The sequence below is a fragment of the Dermacentor variabilis genome, chromosome 4 (genome assembly GCF_050947875.1).
Source record: "Dermacentor variabilis isolate Ectoservices chromosome 4, ASM5094787v1, whole genome shotgun sequence".
In the NCBI taxonomy this organism is placed as follows: domain Eukaryota; kingdom Metazoa; phylum Arthropoda; class Arachnida; order Ixodida; family Ixodidae; genus Dermacentor; species Dermacentor variabilis.
The window spans coordinates 21,928,710-21,945,116 of NC_134571.1; the positions used below are offsets into that span (position 1 = coordinate 21,928,710).

The 16,407-nt window shown below is 42.4% G+C and overlaps 1 protein-coding gene across 3 annotated transcripts in view; it reads left to right on the forward strand.

Moving 5' to 3' along the window:
* LOC142578780 (alpha-N-acetylgalactosaminidase-like) overlaps positions 1 to 16,407 on the forward strand; it is a 39,721-nt gene that overhangs the window by 18,600 nt on the left and 4,714 nt on the right. For all 3 annotated transcript variants that reach the window (XM_075688346.1, XM_075688349.1, XM_075688347.1), the window contains 2 exons: positions 5,308 to 5,469; positions 10,636 to 10,833. In XM_075688346.1, coding sequence (XP_075544461.1) covers positions 5,308 to 5,469; positions 10,636 to 10,833 — 360 coding nt within the window. The remainder of the gene's footprint in view (positions 1 to 5,307; positions 5,470 to 10,635; positions 10,834 to 16,407) is intronic.

The window sequence follows — 16,407 nt, forward strand, 5'->3', positions numbered from 1 at the left end:
GATGCGGAATATAACCAACTCTTATATATAGCTTTCATTGATTACGAGAAAGCGTTTGATTCAGTAGAAACCTCAGCAGTCATGGAGGCATTACGGAATCAGGGTGTAGACGAGCCGTATGTAAAAATACTGAAAGATATCTATAGCGGCTCTACAGCCACCGTAGTCCTCCATAAAGAAAGCAACAAAATCCCAATAAAGAAAGGCGTCAGGCAGGGAGATAAGATCTCTCCAATGCTATTCACAGCGTGTTTAGAGGAGGTATTCAGAGACCTGGATTGGGAAGAATTGGGGATAAGAGTTAATGGAAAATACCTTAGTAACTTGCGATTCGCTGATGGTATTGTCTTACTTAGTAACTCAGGGGACCAATTGAAATGCATGCTCACTGACCTGGATAGGCAGAGCAGAAGGGTGGGTCTAAAAATTAATCTGCAGAAAACCAAAATTATGTATAACAGTCTCGGAAGAGAACAGCAGTTTACGAACAGCAGGCACTGGAAGTGGCAAGGGAATACATCTACTTAGGACAGGTAGGGACCGAGGATCCAGGTCATTAGACTGAAATAACCAGAAGAATAAGAATGGGCTGGGGTGCGTTTAGCAGGCATTCTCAGATCATGAACCGCAGGTTGCCATTATTCCTCAAGAGAAAAGTGTATAAAAGCTATGTCTTATTAGTACTCACGTACGGGGCAGAAACCTGGAGGCTGACGAAAAGGGTTCTACTCAAATAGAGGACGACGCAACGAGCTATGGAAAGAAAAATGATGGGTGTAACATTAAGGGATAAGAAAAGAGCAGATTGGGTGAGGGGACAACCGCGAGTTAATGATATCTTAGTTAAAATCAAGAAAAAGAAGTGGGGGGGGGGCATGGGCAGGATACGTAATGAGGAGGGAAGATAACCGATGGTCATTAATGGTTACAGACTGGATTCCAAGGGGAGGGAAGCGTAGCAGGGGGCGGCAGAAAGTTGGGTGCGCGGATGAGATTAAGAAGTTTGCAGGGACAACATGGACACAATTAGTACGTGACCGGGGTAGTTGGAGCAGTATGGGAGAGGCGTTTGCCCTGCAGCGGGCGTAACCAGGCTGCTGCTGCTGCTGCTGCTGATTATTATTATTATTATTATTATTATTATTATTATTATTATTATTATTATTATTATTATTATTATTATTATTATTATTATTATTATTATTATTATTATTATTATTATTATTAGTATTATTAAACAGTGAAAATGCTCTTTGTAGATCATTTGCAGAAAAGGTTTGGGACTAGTCAATATTCGTCATGGCTGCAAGAATTGATTGTTTGTCTAGTAAAAACTCCGTGTACATGATTTTTTTTCCGAGCAATGAGTACAGTGAAAGTTCAAAAATATAGGATAGTGTTCAATCATGTCGGCCGTTAGAACACCTGCATCTAGTGAGTATGTCAAATTTGATAGTGCATGGTCAATTAATGTACCTATGGGGTAGTTAGCACATCGTATAGGTATCTTAATTAAACATTCATAACCAAAGCTGTTAAAACAATAAGAATAATGTAAATCGTTAGTAGATTTACTGTCAGCGATGTTAATATTGATGTCGCCTATAATTATTACACTTTTGTTTTCGTTGGCTAGCATTCTCATGACATTATGGAGAGTAGCACAGAAATCTATTGCTGATAAAGACGGTGAACACCATATGCAGACAACCATGACGTTTTTTTTTATCTACGGTAAGGAAGTCATTTTTAATTTCAATGAAAACATTTTCGCAATTAATTACCTTAAACACAAGATTGTTCCTTCGCTTATATGTAATATCAGAATAGATACATAGCGCTGCGCCGCCGTGGTTGCTGAAGGGACGGTTGGAGTATTCAGCAACAAAATTACAAAAACAAAAAAAAAAAAAGCTGTCTATCGTGGTCACTCAACCAGGTTTCAGATACTTCGATGGCTGAAAATGGGAAGGTGAATGCAGAAAGGAGCTCAGAAAATTTGTTCAAATGCTCGCACAGACTGCGCGCATTCGAATGCGAGACAGGTCGCTGACGATTTGAAAGAACATTGATTAACTGGTTAGCTGTGAGAAAAAAACGAAATTGTGAGATTTGCCTAGGTGACAGGCACGGCGCAAAGGTGGATTATAGTTAAGTCCTCACTGAAAGGTCGGATTCAGTTGCGATGCGAAAGACGCGGCTTTGAGTTGTTTTCCGAGCCCTAATTTGACAGTTGTCTGTCTGCAGAAATCTCCAGTTTTTCGCTTTCTTCAGACACAAAGCTTTGGAAAAGAGAGCTTCATTTTAAATTGTTAAATGTTTACTGACAAATACAGGGTTCACTTTTGTTGCAAAGCCGGTATCACCGAGGCAAAGTCTTGCTTTCCGTGCTTTCGCGATGAACTCAGCTTTCTTCGTTCCTTAGCAGAAGCGGATGATGATATTTTTATGTTCTGTTTTAGAAGGAACCCGATGAAAAACGTCGAGCCGGGTGGCAGTTATTGGGCAACCATTCTTGCTGCCAATAGTTTGTATGAGCGTCTCACAGTCCTCCCCATGTGTGCAAGGAGTGCCTTTAATTAACCTGGACGTTGTTCAGTCTCGACTATTGCTCGAGTTTGGAAACGTTCTTTGTGAGAGTGCAGTTGTTAGCTTGTAAAGCTACGTTTTCGGCGTTTAGCCCATGATTTTCGGAACTCAGCTTTTCGACGAGTTTGTTTAAGAATTCTACGTTAGTTTCCAATCTGTCAGTTCTCTTTAGTTCTATGACGTCTATGCCTGAACTGCTGGCCTTCAGCAGCAATCTCCCAAAGACGTCGTCAAGAAGACTTTCGCTCACGTTTCCAAGCTTGGATTCAATTTCCTTAATTCTTTTTGTGGGCTCCGCATTTTTGGGCATTGTTCGTCGATCAGAACCGGAAGGCCCAGTGAGACGACGCAAGCTTGGCAGTACAAGTTAACGCAAGTGAAGCAGCAATATCTGGCAGTAGCTGCAGCAATATTGGAATTACAAATGACAACGATGCGTAAGCATATGACTAACCTGCAGATGCAAAGAACGTTGGTCAGTGTGTTGCTATTGCCACAGCCACTGCCAGAATCTTTTGTGTCACTGCAGAGAGAACAGTAGCTTATCTCTGAAAATTCTCCTGCTTTGTCTATAGACTACATACTGGTAAATAGATGTTTTCTCAAAATTTCCAGACAAGAGACTGATTTAGCCATGCTAAGAAGATTATCTGTAGGCTTGGTTGAACCACCGGAATAATAGATCGTCTTTTCTACCCAATCATTGTAAAAGAAAAGATGGAAGGGAAGTGTAAAGTATTTTGTGGTTCTCAAGCTTATGTCATTTCACTCCAACAACCCCAAAAATATGCTCAAGTGGGTGCCACAACGTGAAGCGTATGAGCATGGTCTCGACATGGTCTCAAGAAAAACGTGATGCGTGAGCCTCCAGTCACGCGTGGGAGAAAGAAAAGGAAGCGTTGAAGACAAGTATCAAATGCGGACAGTATCAAATGCGGCTGTACCGCAGACTAAAGCAACCCGTGCGAGAGGGAGTAAAACATGTAGATCGAGATTGCTCCTTGGTGCAAATTTTCTAATCGAATGAGGTGCGCTTCCCTCTCCTAGCACGCGACCTCGGAGCTTGTACGGTAATGCGCGATATAAAAGAAATCTTCCATGTCTTTGTCTCTTCAGAGGCATGGTACACAATATTTGAGCATTTCGCATTCACCACTCCACCTCATTACACTTAGAGAGAATACAGAGCCCGGAGATATTGGCCATGCAACTGGCGGTCCGGTTTGTCTTCCACTACTCAAGCCGTAAACCATCGTCTCGCACGTGCCACCTCAACCTTAACTATCACTGTGCATGCGTACGTAATTATCTTGCAGAGTGGCAGTGCTACGGAAATGTCTTTAGCATATGCGCACCTACTTCCGCTACATCACTTCTACACGCGCGCTCTGTAGGAACGATGTACTCGTACTCTCCTTTTCCTGATCATATTCACGCTAACCTACACCGGACGGACTGGCTCAGGGGCTATGACGTTCTGCTTCTTCGAGCAGTATACTATGCTAATGTTACAAGAAGGAAATCCGAGGTTAACTCCGGCCTGCGCCACTAGGATATGGCGGCTAAGTCAACATGGGAATTTTATGGTAAATGGATATTTTTAAGCATCGTCATCATTTTCTAACGTATCTTTGTTGGTTCTATTAACCTCTCAATGCTATGTTGTCGACGAAAATTTGTTATATTAGAAGCAGCAGTGTTGTCGTTGTATTGCTTCTGATTGTTTCTATTGGATAGTTTCTAGATGGCTCCAGAGAAAAGGAAAGCTTAAAAATTAAAATTAATTCAACCACGGTGAATTTCGCACCCGAAATTCAATATAATTTTAATGTAGCGAGCCTCATAATCTAAAGCAACGTGGCTTTTTCTTAGGCTGAAGAAATGCGCAATGAAATAATTTAGAACACACAACTGATTCAATGACACATTCTGAGCGAAGGACCGTAAAGCCGAACCTAAAGGGGTGCCAAGAGAGGCGTACCGTACTTTGTCAACGACGACGCACAAAATCACGTAAGATAAATCATGTAAGACGACGTGACGGCGGCCGACGTGTCGCGTGCCAACGGCCCTACATTTATTTCGAAGGGTGACTGAAGACTGAACCGTCGAGAGGCGAGGCGGCTAGCGGCGACCGGCCCAGCCGAGAATGAAAGAGCGTGTTATGCTTGTCGCTCGCGGTCCCAGCTAGTAGAGATTCATGACGTAGACTGTGACGCGTTATGATGATGGATGGTGATGGTGATAACACGGCAGTCATACAAGATACCCCTTGGTCGGGAATGTTTCATAAGCTAGACTTGCATAATGAAAGACTTGTCCCCCTTCTCATAACCTAATTTGAAAGTCTAAGCTATACTGAGCACGATAGACAGTGGCACTTTGAGAATGTCGTGGGAAATGTGCCACTGTTTCATTCCCAAAATTAGTACAGATGTGGCAGCGTTCGCTCATTCTGCGTGACGTCAAGGTGGAGGCAAACTTCTTTGAACGTCAGCGTCTCTCGGAAACTGTTTTGAGGCCCCGGGGCACAGAGGGCAGGTGCTGTGCCCTTTCGTTAGCGAAACTTGTAGCGAACTTCTAGACTGTCACAAAATACAAGTCGTATGCAGGTTGTACAAAAAAAAAAGTGCTCGTCTATTGAGATTAGGCGCACGTCAGATATAGTTCCATGTAAAGCTTCTTTCTTTATACCCTCGGCTTTCATCTTTCTCGCAGCCCAACTACAAGTTGATAGGGCACCACTGCAACCTGTGGAGAAACTACGTGGACATCGCCGATACTTGGCAGAGCGTGGAGAGCGTGATCGACTACTATGCCGCCAACCAGAATGTGTTGACAGCAGCAGCCGCACCGGGGCGCTGGAACGACCCGGACATGGTGAGCGCAGAATTATGCGGTCGATAACGTGAGCATGTGAACGTAATAGAGTTATAGACTGTCCGCATAAGTAATGCAGTTTACAGAACACCGTAAAACTGAAGACACCGATGGCAGCTGCCGATATGATAGTGACGTCTTTCAGGTTTGTTCCGTTACGAAACATCAGAAACGTTTTTTTTTCCTCCATTATGTTTTCGTTTAAAAAGAAGGAAAGCGCCACTATACATGCTTGAATCCGTTGCTGTTGACGCCTTTAAGCCAGCAGCTATACAACACATAGCCTCTCTTTGCAGTAACGGTTTTATGCACTTCGTTTGAAGTCAGCGTTGCAAGATGGCGCCACCAGCGGTGCTGCTAACGCCTTTTGAACTTCGGTATTCCGTAAATCGCAACACGGTATGCCGACCACCCAACATTATTTATTATCTAGCATGAAACGCATCGTCGCGCTTATCGTCACGGTTCTCAACCGCACCACTAAATTTACATACTTCCCATGAAAGCTTACATACCCATGATACACGAAAACTTCGTCGGCTGGTGCTTCGTCAGCTGGTGAATTGGCCTTGTAAATACGTCAGAAAATTGTTACATTGCGCCTCCTGAATAAACGTTACGCCGGTCTAGCATACTCGCGATCGTGGTAGACTAAGGCGAGGGGGAAGCTTAAGGTATACTAATTAGACAGACAGATCAGATCGAAATATATATTGAAATGATAGCTTCAAGACTATCAAGAAGGGAAGTGAGATATGCCTATACGCATAGCCCGCTATATGGAAGTCGCACGTGCAGACGTACTTGAGTGATCAAGGATATAGCAAGTGCCTGATTGAGTCGTCGGAGGACTTCACTGTCTTGGGTCGCGGTGTTTGATATGAAATGCTCTTGATTTAGCGCTTTCTCATAAGCCATGATGCATAAATAAGGTTTACCTCATTTTCGCACCCATACTTCAATCAAAGCCGTTATTTTTGCTGGACGCCCAAAGCACCGTTCTTTTGTGTCGCCGTCGCTGACAGGTAGGGCTAAACGGGGCCCATTTGAAGAGCTTGGAAGTAGCACGCCTCCGAATACTCCATTTTAATTCTATGCAAAAAATTGCTTTAAAATTGAATAACAAAGAAAAAATAACTGTGATAGAAGAAATGTTTCAACAAGTGCAAATACTAACACACACAAGAAAAAAATAATATAAGAATCAACAACGAATTTCTTCATTTTTCCTGCTCGTCTTGTATGCTTGCACTGGTTTCTGGAAGATTTTTTTTTTAGTTTCTAATAGGTGCTGTCAATATGAAGCGCATTGTTAAAAAGTTGAAACATCATATTCTGGCGTGCGAGTCTGGCACGGTTACGGAGGATTAGTATTCCAGCTTTTTCCATTAGTGAGGAGGGGGGGTCAGATATGTGGTATTTGTTGAAAATAAACCTTACTGCTTTTCTTTGAACGCTCTCTAGTTTATTAATTAAGGTATTTGTGGGTGGGAACCAAACGACATTAGCGTACTCGAGTACTGGTCTAACAAATGTGTTATAGGCAAGAAGCCTTGTTGGGTGCGATGCTGAATGGAGGCGCTTTTTCAGAAAGAATAGCCGTTGTATTGCAGATGACGTTACATGATTTACGTGTGCCTCCCACCTCAAGTCATGTGATATGATTAGTCCAAGGTACTTGTGTTCTTTAACTAGGGTTAGGTGGGTGTGGTCGAGTGTGTAACAAAACACTGATATAATGTTTTTCCTGGTTATTCTAAGTAAAGCTGATTTACCTATATTTAATGTCATTTGCCAATCCATGCACCATTGCCATACCGATTTTAGATCGTTTTCGAGGCTTATGTGGTCAGTGAGACAATTTGTTTATGCAATCGTCGACAAAAGGCCTAATGTTAGTCTTAATAGATGCGGGTCGATCATTAATAAAAAAAGAAATAAAATTGGAGCCAAGACACTACCCTGAGACACACCGGATGTAACTTGGTTATTTCAGATTTTGGTAATTAATTTCGACAAACTGAGTACGGTTTGTTAGGTAAGCACTAATGCAGTCACTAACTGGTTTTTACCGAATGGTTTTACCGAATTGAATAATGATTCAATTTTTATCGTTCGTTCTTTAAGGGATACCCGATCAAATGCTTTGGAGAAGTCAAGTAGAATGAGATCCATCTGTTTTTGGTTGTCAATGGCTTGCGACATTTCGTGTATTAATTCGGTTAATTGAGTTACTGTACAAAGACCTTTGCGGAAACCATGCTGGAATGGTGATAGAAAGTGTTTTTCTTTGACGTAGGTAGTGATGTGTTTAACGATGATATGGTCAAGCAACTTACATATTGTGCTAGTTAGTGAAATAGGACGGAAATCAGAAGGGTCAATTTTGTTACTTCCTCTGTGGATTGAGATTACCTTACCCATTTTCCATTCGTTTGGGAGAGAACATGTTGTCATTGATTTGTTAAATATTAAAAATAAATATTTGGCCATTCATTCAGCATACCGCCTCAAAAATTTGTTTGATATGTCGTCAGATCCAGCTTTCTTTTTGCAGTCTATTTTTAACAATAGATAAAGGATTCCTGCCTCGTTTAGGGACATGGTATCTATTATATCCGCACTGTGTGAGTGAACATGGCATCGGATCATGTCGTCATTGGTGACAATTGATTTAAAATAGCTGTTCATTAAGTTTGCTCTTTCTTTACTTACTTCTCGAGACATAATATTGTAATTTTGGCTTTTAGGCATAACATAATCCCAAAAATATTGTGGTGAATTTTTAAGGAAATTAGTTAACCTATTAGAGAGATAGAATGATCTTGCGGATTTTCTTTTTGATTTCATAGAAGTGATTGCTGAAGTAAGGGATCGGGGGGTTTGAAGTAAGGTTTCTTTTTTAACAGTTTCCTGAGTCGTCTTACTTCGCTTTTGGCGTCTATAATTTCGCGGTTTTATTTTAGTAGGAATGTAACTTCGAATACAAAAGAATACGATGTTTTTAAATATATGCCTGAGCAATTCAATGTCTGAACCAGGTTTGTTATCGAGCTGCTCAAAAGAACAAAATTCACAGGAAAGGTGAGTGACAACGCTAGACTCATCGGCATTTTTAAAATCAGAATAAGTAACAAGTGATTTGGAAGCTGCTATGCAGTCATGAACTGGGATCGAACATACCACTACGTTATGGTCCGATATACCGTCTAGTAGCTGAAGATTGACTTTATCTGGAGAAAAATTATTGGTCAAGAACACTATAGGTCAAGTATGTTCGCGGAACTACCATGTACACGAGTAGGTTGTTTTAAAATTTGATAAAGATTTTGAGTTAACATAATATCAAGAATTATGTCAGACGAAGCGTAGTGATGCTGAACCGTATTCCAGTTGATATCTGGGAGATTAAAATAGCCTACCAGTATTAGTCTGTTTCCAATGACGTAATGACACAGGTACGCGTGCAGGGATGTTAAAACGTCGATGTTTGATGAAGGACTTCGACATACACAGGCGACAACGACATGACCGGAAGAAAGATATAATTTGCAGAAGACAGCTTTTAACCCCTTCAACGTCAGGAAGTAGCGTGAAAGCAATGACTTTATTTATTAAGATAGCTACATCTCCTGCTCGCGTTTTCCTATCTTTACGTAAGATTGCGTAGCTTGGTGGTGCTATCTCGAAGTCCTTCACATCACTCGTTAACCATGTTTCTGCTAGGGCGATAAAGTCTGGTTCGAAGCTGAGTATAAAAGGTTGTAGCCAGTTTAGTTTTTGTTGAATGCTGCGAGCATTTATGTTAGCAAATTTTATTTCGTGCGTAAGTGATTGAGGGATTGTTGTGTGGACGCAAGGTTCGCGTTTCTTCTTAGGCATTTTTCTTTTATTTTTTTTTGGTGTGAACTACGGAAAGACAATGAGTATTCTATAAACATTTGTTTGCTCAGTCTTGGTAATTAGGTACATTATTAAAGTGCGTAGATTACTTCGGCACTTCACTAGAGCGTTACAGCAGAGCGGGTTTGCAGGCCCAGCGGGCGAGTGGCCGTGCGGCGCTTTTCGCTGCCGTCTCCGCTCGCACGCTGGGTCCGCAAACCCGCTCAGATATAACGCTCTATTTATTACTTCATTAAGAATGCTCCTTGTCCAGGTTCGGAAACGGGAGAGTCGAGTTCAAAATACGGGAAGCATTTACACTTGCAGGCACTCAATCTTTTGTATGGTTAGAGCGAACGTAAAGCAAAGGTGAAATTTATCTTCTACATGAGCGTGAGAAAATCATTCATAATTTTTTTTACCCACCGTAGGCAAAGGCGCTTGCTTGGTACGCATCTACATCGAAGCCCTTTTCCGGTTACTGCCAACGAAGCGGCTGGCGATGCGGTGCGGTGAAGCTCGTCCCGGCGTACTAACTTGAGCCGCTGGTTCTTCTAGGCCTCCAACCCAACCATGAGAAGTCATGCGTAGCTTTGTCCATTTTTGATACAACAGAAATGCGTCATCGTTTACTGCTTAACAACATACGTTTCAGTGCCAATGTGCTAGGGCATTTGCCAGGGCAAACTTTCTTGCAGACGAGGGCACGAAAGAAAGGAAAAAACAGGGCTTCATAGGGACAGTAAGAATATACCTGCTTAACGTAACGGCTCACGCCTGCATAAATATAGAGGTCTAAGTGGTTTAGTTTCTCCCATAATGACGATAAACGCTGCGTTCAGGTACTGCTCCCTTTTTTCTAGCCTCTTTCACTATACTATTTTGCTGTAGTATAAGTAATGTCCTTGATACTCGTACCTGCATAGTGTCTGTTTAATAGTTTATACATATGTATTACATGTGTACGGAGTCATGCACATATCTTTATGTCCACTACGTTATATATTGTACATATTGTTAATGACTTTTTTCTAAACAGCTTCAGAATATGTCGGCAAGGGAGTACAAAACTGAAGTTGGACTGTAAATCTTACACCTGGCTAAGCACCGCGTCACATGTCAGAACTGTTGTCTTGATTAGTATAAACGCTGCGGACCGTCCTGTGTGTATATATATGTACGAAACTACAACAAATTTGCGAATAATCGGCCCTAGTTTGTGACTATATGTAGAAGACGACCTGATGATCCAGCTGCCCTGTCATTTTCTGCTCCCTCTCGCAGTTGGTCATCGGCAACTTCGGGCTGAGCTACGACCAGAGTAAGGCGCAGATGGCACTTTGGGCTATAATGGCCGCTCCTCTGCTCATGTCCAACGACTTGCGCCGTATGCGCCCGGAGTTCAAAGAGATCCTTCAGAACAGAGCCATCATTGCGGTGAACCAGGATCCACTGGGGATAATGGGAATGAAAATTAGGATGGTAAGCTTTCGAACTTTTTGTCTCGTTTGATGCGCGCGTTCGGGGAGTTCCTCAGCTGTACGAGATGTAACGGTCTCGTTGGCAATATACCTGAGTGAATCACTAAATTTATTCACTCACAAGCATGCGTATTTCCTGAAGTCTACAAGTTTCGCTTTTCACAATTCAATAAAGTCAAATTTTCCTAGCGCTTTCGGGCATTTCCAATTGCAATGTGTTACTCTCGCCACTAGAGCGCTTAGCGACAAGTGTGTGCGTCATTTGCGTTCATTCTTTTTTTTAACATTTAAAAAGAAAATATTAGTGCTTGTTTTGCTTTAGTAGATAAAGGAAAGTATAGCCTTTTAACTTTTCTCACTCGGTATAGAACATTGAGATGAAGAATCCCTGCCAGTGCTGTTGTGATATTATATATTATTATTATCGTTAGGAATATGAAGTTCAGCTGTATTGCTAAACTAGACTTTTGCAATAGCTAAACAGTCGTTCTTATCGTGAAAGCAGTCTCGGCAAGCTCTAAAAGACGCAAGAACTGGTGGCGACGCCTTCAGATAGTTCCCTGACCACTTCACCGTGACATCGCAAGACTTTAACAGCGCATATGAATGCATTGCGTTCCAGAAAAACCACAGACTAAAAACCCAGGAAAGTTTCACTATTTCTTGTGCCGACATGAATAAAATATGGAAAGGTACACTGAAATATATGACGTAACACTGCTGTAACTGGCGTCGAGCTTTCGGCATAAAATTAAAAATAATGATGTTTGGCCCTTCATTTTCTTCGGCATTCGACATTTTACCACATCCTGCCAAAATCATGAAAGTAAGGTTATAAGTCTAATAAGATTTAGTTTTGCTCTATAGTGCCTCTATGATCACTAGAGGAACCTAATCTGCGTTTGATTCATTTCGGTTATTTATTCCTCTCTCTCTCTCGGTTATTTACCGAAGAATCCTTAAATGGCCATTGCATAGAGGGGGCATGGAATCAACATACATGTAATCGAAGCAGCCATGGTACCCATAAATGATGACTTTGAATAAAACGAACTCAACATTCAAATGAACAACAATATCAGCAAAATTCGTGCTGCCAGTAAGTGCAAGAATATTAAAAAATAAAGAAAAGAAAGAACTAACTTTTGATAGCACTGTTCGGTTTGAGACATTGAACTTATATTGAAGGCATTGAATTTACGCCCCTAGAAGTGAAACGAAAGAACTTTGGTATGGCGTAATACATTTACTTCATTTTAACACTGAAAATTTTCTAATGTACATTAGCGACCTTCCTAAGTGCCTCAGTTTTCCGTCTATTAAAATGTTTGCTGATGACTGCGTTTCTATCATAATGTTACTGACTCGTCTGACTTTGGCAAACTTCAATACGATCTTAATAATGTGCCACAGCGGTGTTCGAAATGATGTATAACATTACATGCGCAAAATGTAAAGCCACGCATGTGACTCGTCGTTCTGACACCATCCCTGCGCCATACAGTATTCTTAACGGTTATCCCTTGCCACACGTCGCATGCTGCAAGTACCTTGCCGTCCAAATCGCTCACAATCTATCCTGGCGCGTCCACGTGGACTAAGTTTCCGACAACGCTTGGCCATCTGCGTCGGAGTTTTAACTCTGCACTATTTATTTATTTATTTATTTATTTATTTATTTATTTATTTATTTATTTATTTATTTATACTGCAGCCCAATATAGGGCTATAGCAGGAGTAGGAACATTATACTTTACTATGCATTACACATTAACAACACACATATACACAGAAAGATGAACCACCGTCTCTTAAGCTGTCTCATTATACAACACTTGTTAGACCAAAACTGGAATATGCATCTACGTTTTGGGACCCCAGCAAGCTCACTCTCATGAACGCATCTGAAAGCATACAGAATATAGCCACTCGTTTCATTATTTCTAATTATTCACGACATGCCAGCGTCACGTCTATGAAGACTAGCTTAAACCCGCCAGATCTTTCAGTGAGTCGTAAGTGTTCCCGTCTTTGCCTGTCCATAAGTCTTGCCTATATAACCCTGTTTTGAAAGAAGCTATTTCTTCTCCATCTACCTACACCTCATCCAGGTTAGAGCACTAGCATAAAGTAGAACTTCTTGCCTCCCTTACGAATTTGTTTAGCGATTATTTCATCCATAGGACAAGCGCTGACTTGAACCACTCTCCAGCCACCATCGCTCTTATCCCAGACTCTGGAAAATTCAAATCTGCTGTTTACAACGCCTTCTTTTTTTCAACAAATCGCATGTTTCGTTTTTCTCCCACTCCTCTCTGTAACGCCATCTGGCCTTGAGAATATTTGAAATAAAATAAAATTAAAATAAAATTATGGAAGTAATGATTATGCCAACCGTAGTGGTTTCCACATATACGTGCATTTAATTTGTTTGCATTTAACATTTGCTACTCATTTTAGAGGCGCCATGCCGTAAGCCTAGACCTATACCGCATTTTAAGAAGGCGGTCTCTCCCAAGGCGATCACTCCCGCACGTTGTAGTTCTTTGTGATCAACAATAAAAACATTATGGCATGACATACAATTAGCGTCAAAATTTTACGAACGCTAAAAGCTCGGCAAAAATAAGTTTCCCTTCGTGCAGCGCGTGTATCATGCACTTCAGTGAGGTGTAGGCCATGCTCTTGAATGTTCAATGTCTGTTGAAACTTCAACGTTGAATCTAAAAGCATTAGTGACAAGTTGTCAAAGCAGGCAGCAAGAAAAAAATATTGTTTTCCTTCTGGAAACTAATGTTTTGCAATGTATTACACCGAAGTGCACTTAAAAAGACGATAGTTTCTTTTTTCGTCACACAAGTACTTTTCGAAATTATTACGCCATAACACCCCCCGGTCTGCCGTGCTCTTCGACAGCTTCATCTCCATAATGAGCGCCGTCTTGATACTCCTACAGAGACTTGCTCCAACTGCATAGCTGTGTAGAGGTCCAAACTCGGCAGACAGAGAGAAAGAGAAAAAAGCGCATAGGTAGAAAAAAATTTGTCACGCTTGATCACGAAGCCTAGAGTGTTGCGTCATCCCTCAATACAGGACGCTATTAACTGAAGGTGATGCGCCCATGCCATTAGAACACCCATATCACATCATCTCATTCTTATGACACTGGTTGTAAGACAGGAGCACTGAAAAAGGAGAAAAATGCAGCAGATGCAACAAGTTGAAATCCATATACAGCAAAGCTTTACGTGACATACACACACACACACACACACACACGCACACACGCACATACACGCGCAAACACACGCTCAAACACATGCACACACACGCATACACACGTATACACATGCACACACACACGCACACTTCTTCCTCATTACCGTGCAGCCGCGGACGCGAATGCGAGCTTTCTTTAGAGCACAGCACTTAGGCGCACGTTCCTGCGGCGAGTGTCGGCGTCGGCGTCGGCGTAACCGAGCGAACGAGCTAAGCGAAGGGTGAAAGAGAACGCGGAGCGCAGCGGATGATGAAAGACGCGAGAAGGAAAGCGGAGGAGGAGGAGGGTATGGCGAAAACGTGAGAAGAAATGCGTAGTGCGGCGACGATGGCTACGAAACGGCGCCAGAACAGCGCACGTCATCAAGGAGGTTTGTCTGCGGCGGCTGCTGTAAATCGCGCCCACGAGTCACCCACGCGCTGCCTCTCGCGGTCTCCCGATTAGCGAAGCAGTCGCACCACAATTCGCTCCATTTGCAACGTGCCGCACGAGACAGATTGTCCACGCCAGCCAATATCTCCTGAAATGAAAATGCGAATAGAGCTGAGCTCAAAGTTCGCATTAGGGAGTATCGTAAACATCGGTGAATTTTATTCTTTAACCCGCACGGCCGGCGCCGGCGCTTCCGTTGCCGCGGATACGCGGAGGCGAGCGCCATCTGGTAGTGGTTCAAGGAACCAAGCAGCGCACGCGGCGCGCAAGCTCCGCTGCGATTGGTTGGCCTATTCGCAAAAGAATAGCCAGGCTGTAGCCATGGTAACGAAAACCGGCGAGGATCGCAAAAGAAAAGCTTCGCTTTTAATAAGGTGGACAGCCCCTCTTCATATTCGGACGGCGACCGTTTGCACAAGAAGGTCAATGTCTTTCTCGTCCTTCAATCAGCGTGTACAGAACGTGACCAGCCTCATTTCTTTCCAGCGGCCGTCTCAAGAGGAACGTGACACCTGGCTTATTCGGCTTAGTGTATGAAACGCGTTAGCAAGCTTTGACATCTCCATCACTTATGCACTCAAAATTACTCCTATGGTAGACTAAACTAAGCGATTAAAAAAAGCAAAAACAAATAGCGCTAGCTATATACAGAACCACAGAAAGATGAAACATCATAGTGACTGACTATAAATTGGTGGTTTATTCGTAGGAAAGGCTTACATAACATGACCGGGGATTAAAGATAGAAACGCCTCATCTGCGTGTCAAAAGAAAACAAATAATGATAGGAGACCTTGCCGCCACCACTGGTGAATAAGAGTGCAATGTCTCAGGCCGATAAATCGGTTTCTATTTGAAGAACAAATATAAAGAAAATCAGCAAGGCTAACAGAGAGCTCTTGTAAACGGCAGACAACCAGAGAAAACAACGAATGTAAAGGAGACAGCGGTAAAACAGATGGCGGGTGACAATATGCTCGAGAACCAAATTAATGTAGCTTTCGAGATAGGTAACCTTATTAAATATTAAAACTGAAGGTGGGCTCATGCACGAAAAAGCTCCCTTTTTAATGATGTACGCCGCCCAAATTTCACGTGCTCACTGCTGACGCAGTTTCCGTAATGCCCCTGCGTTTTTTCGTCTTAATGTGATTGTGTTGCTGCGCTTTTCTTCATTATTTATTTTTTATTTTTGTTTCGTGTGTCGTCGTGTTCGGTATCAGCAGAGCAACCTGCGTCGGAGTCCCAAATTCTTACATTAAAAAGCGCAATTATTAATGACTATAAAATAATATTGACCTTGCGTGCACCTCACATAAATAGACAACACCTTTTATGTGCAGTTTTTTAGTCAGTAATCCTTAGTTTTTGTTTCACACGTCGTGTTTTACCAGCTCCACGCTGGAGCTCAGCTATGAGTTTGTATCGCTGCTGTGGTAAAGAGCAGCCAGCCAATCTATTCGAGTAGAGTCCAAGTCCCCCTAGTAGTGCTCGTCTATAGATGTTTATTGCGGGAGCAATTTACCAACGCTCATAATCGCCACTGTTGCCGCCACCACTGTCGTGCTGTCTCGGTATCGACGCGCATGCGCGGCCCACGTGTGGATGGTTGACTGCGTAGAGACGCTCAGTGGTTTTGGCTGCAAAAGCAACGAAGCCAAGTGGACGCTCCGCTCAGTCGGTTCTTATGGCTCCTTTTGATTTAGGAAGCGAAGCACGTATACGTAATGGATGATTTAGTGTGCAGAACATGCGGCCACGCAGTTATTTCAGTTAGAAACGTTGATGCTAAACACCATTGCATGTTAACCGAACCTTGAGACGTTAAGGAACATCTGTCGTAGTCTCAACAGGAGATAGGTA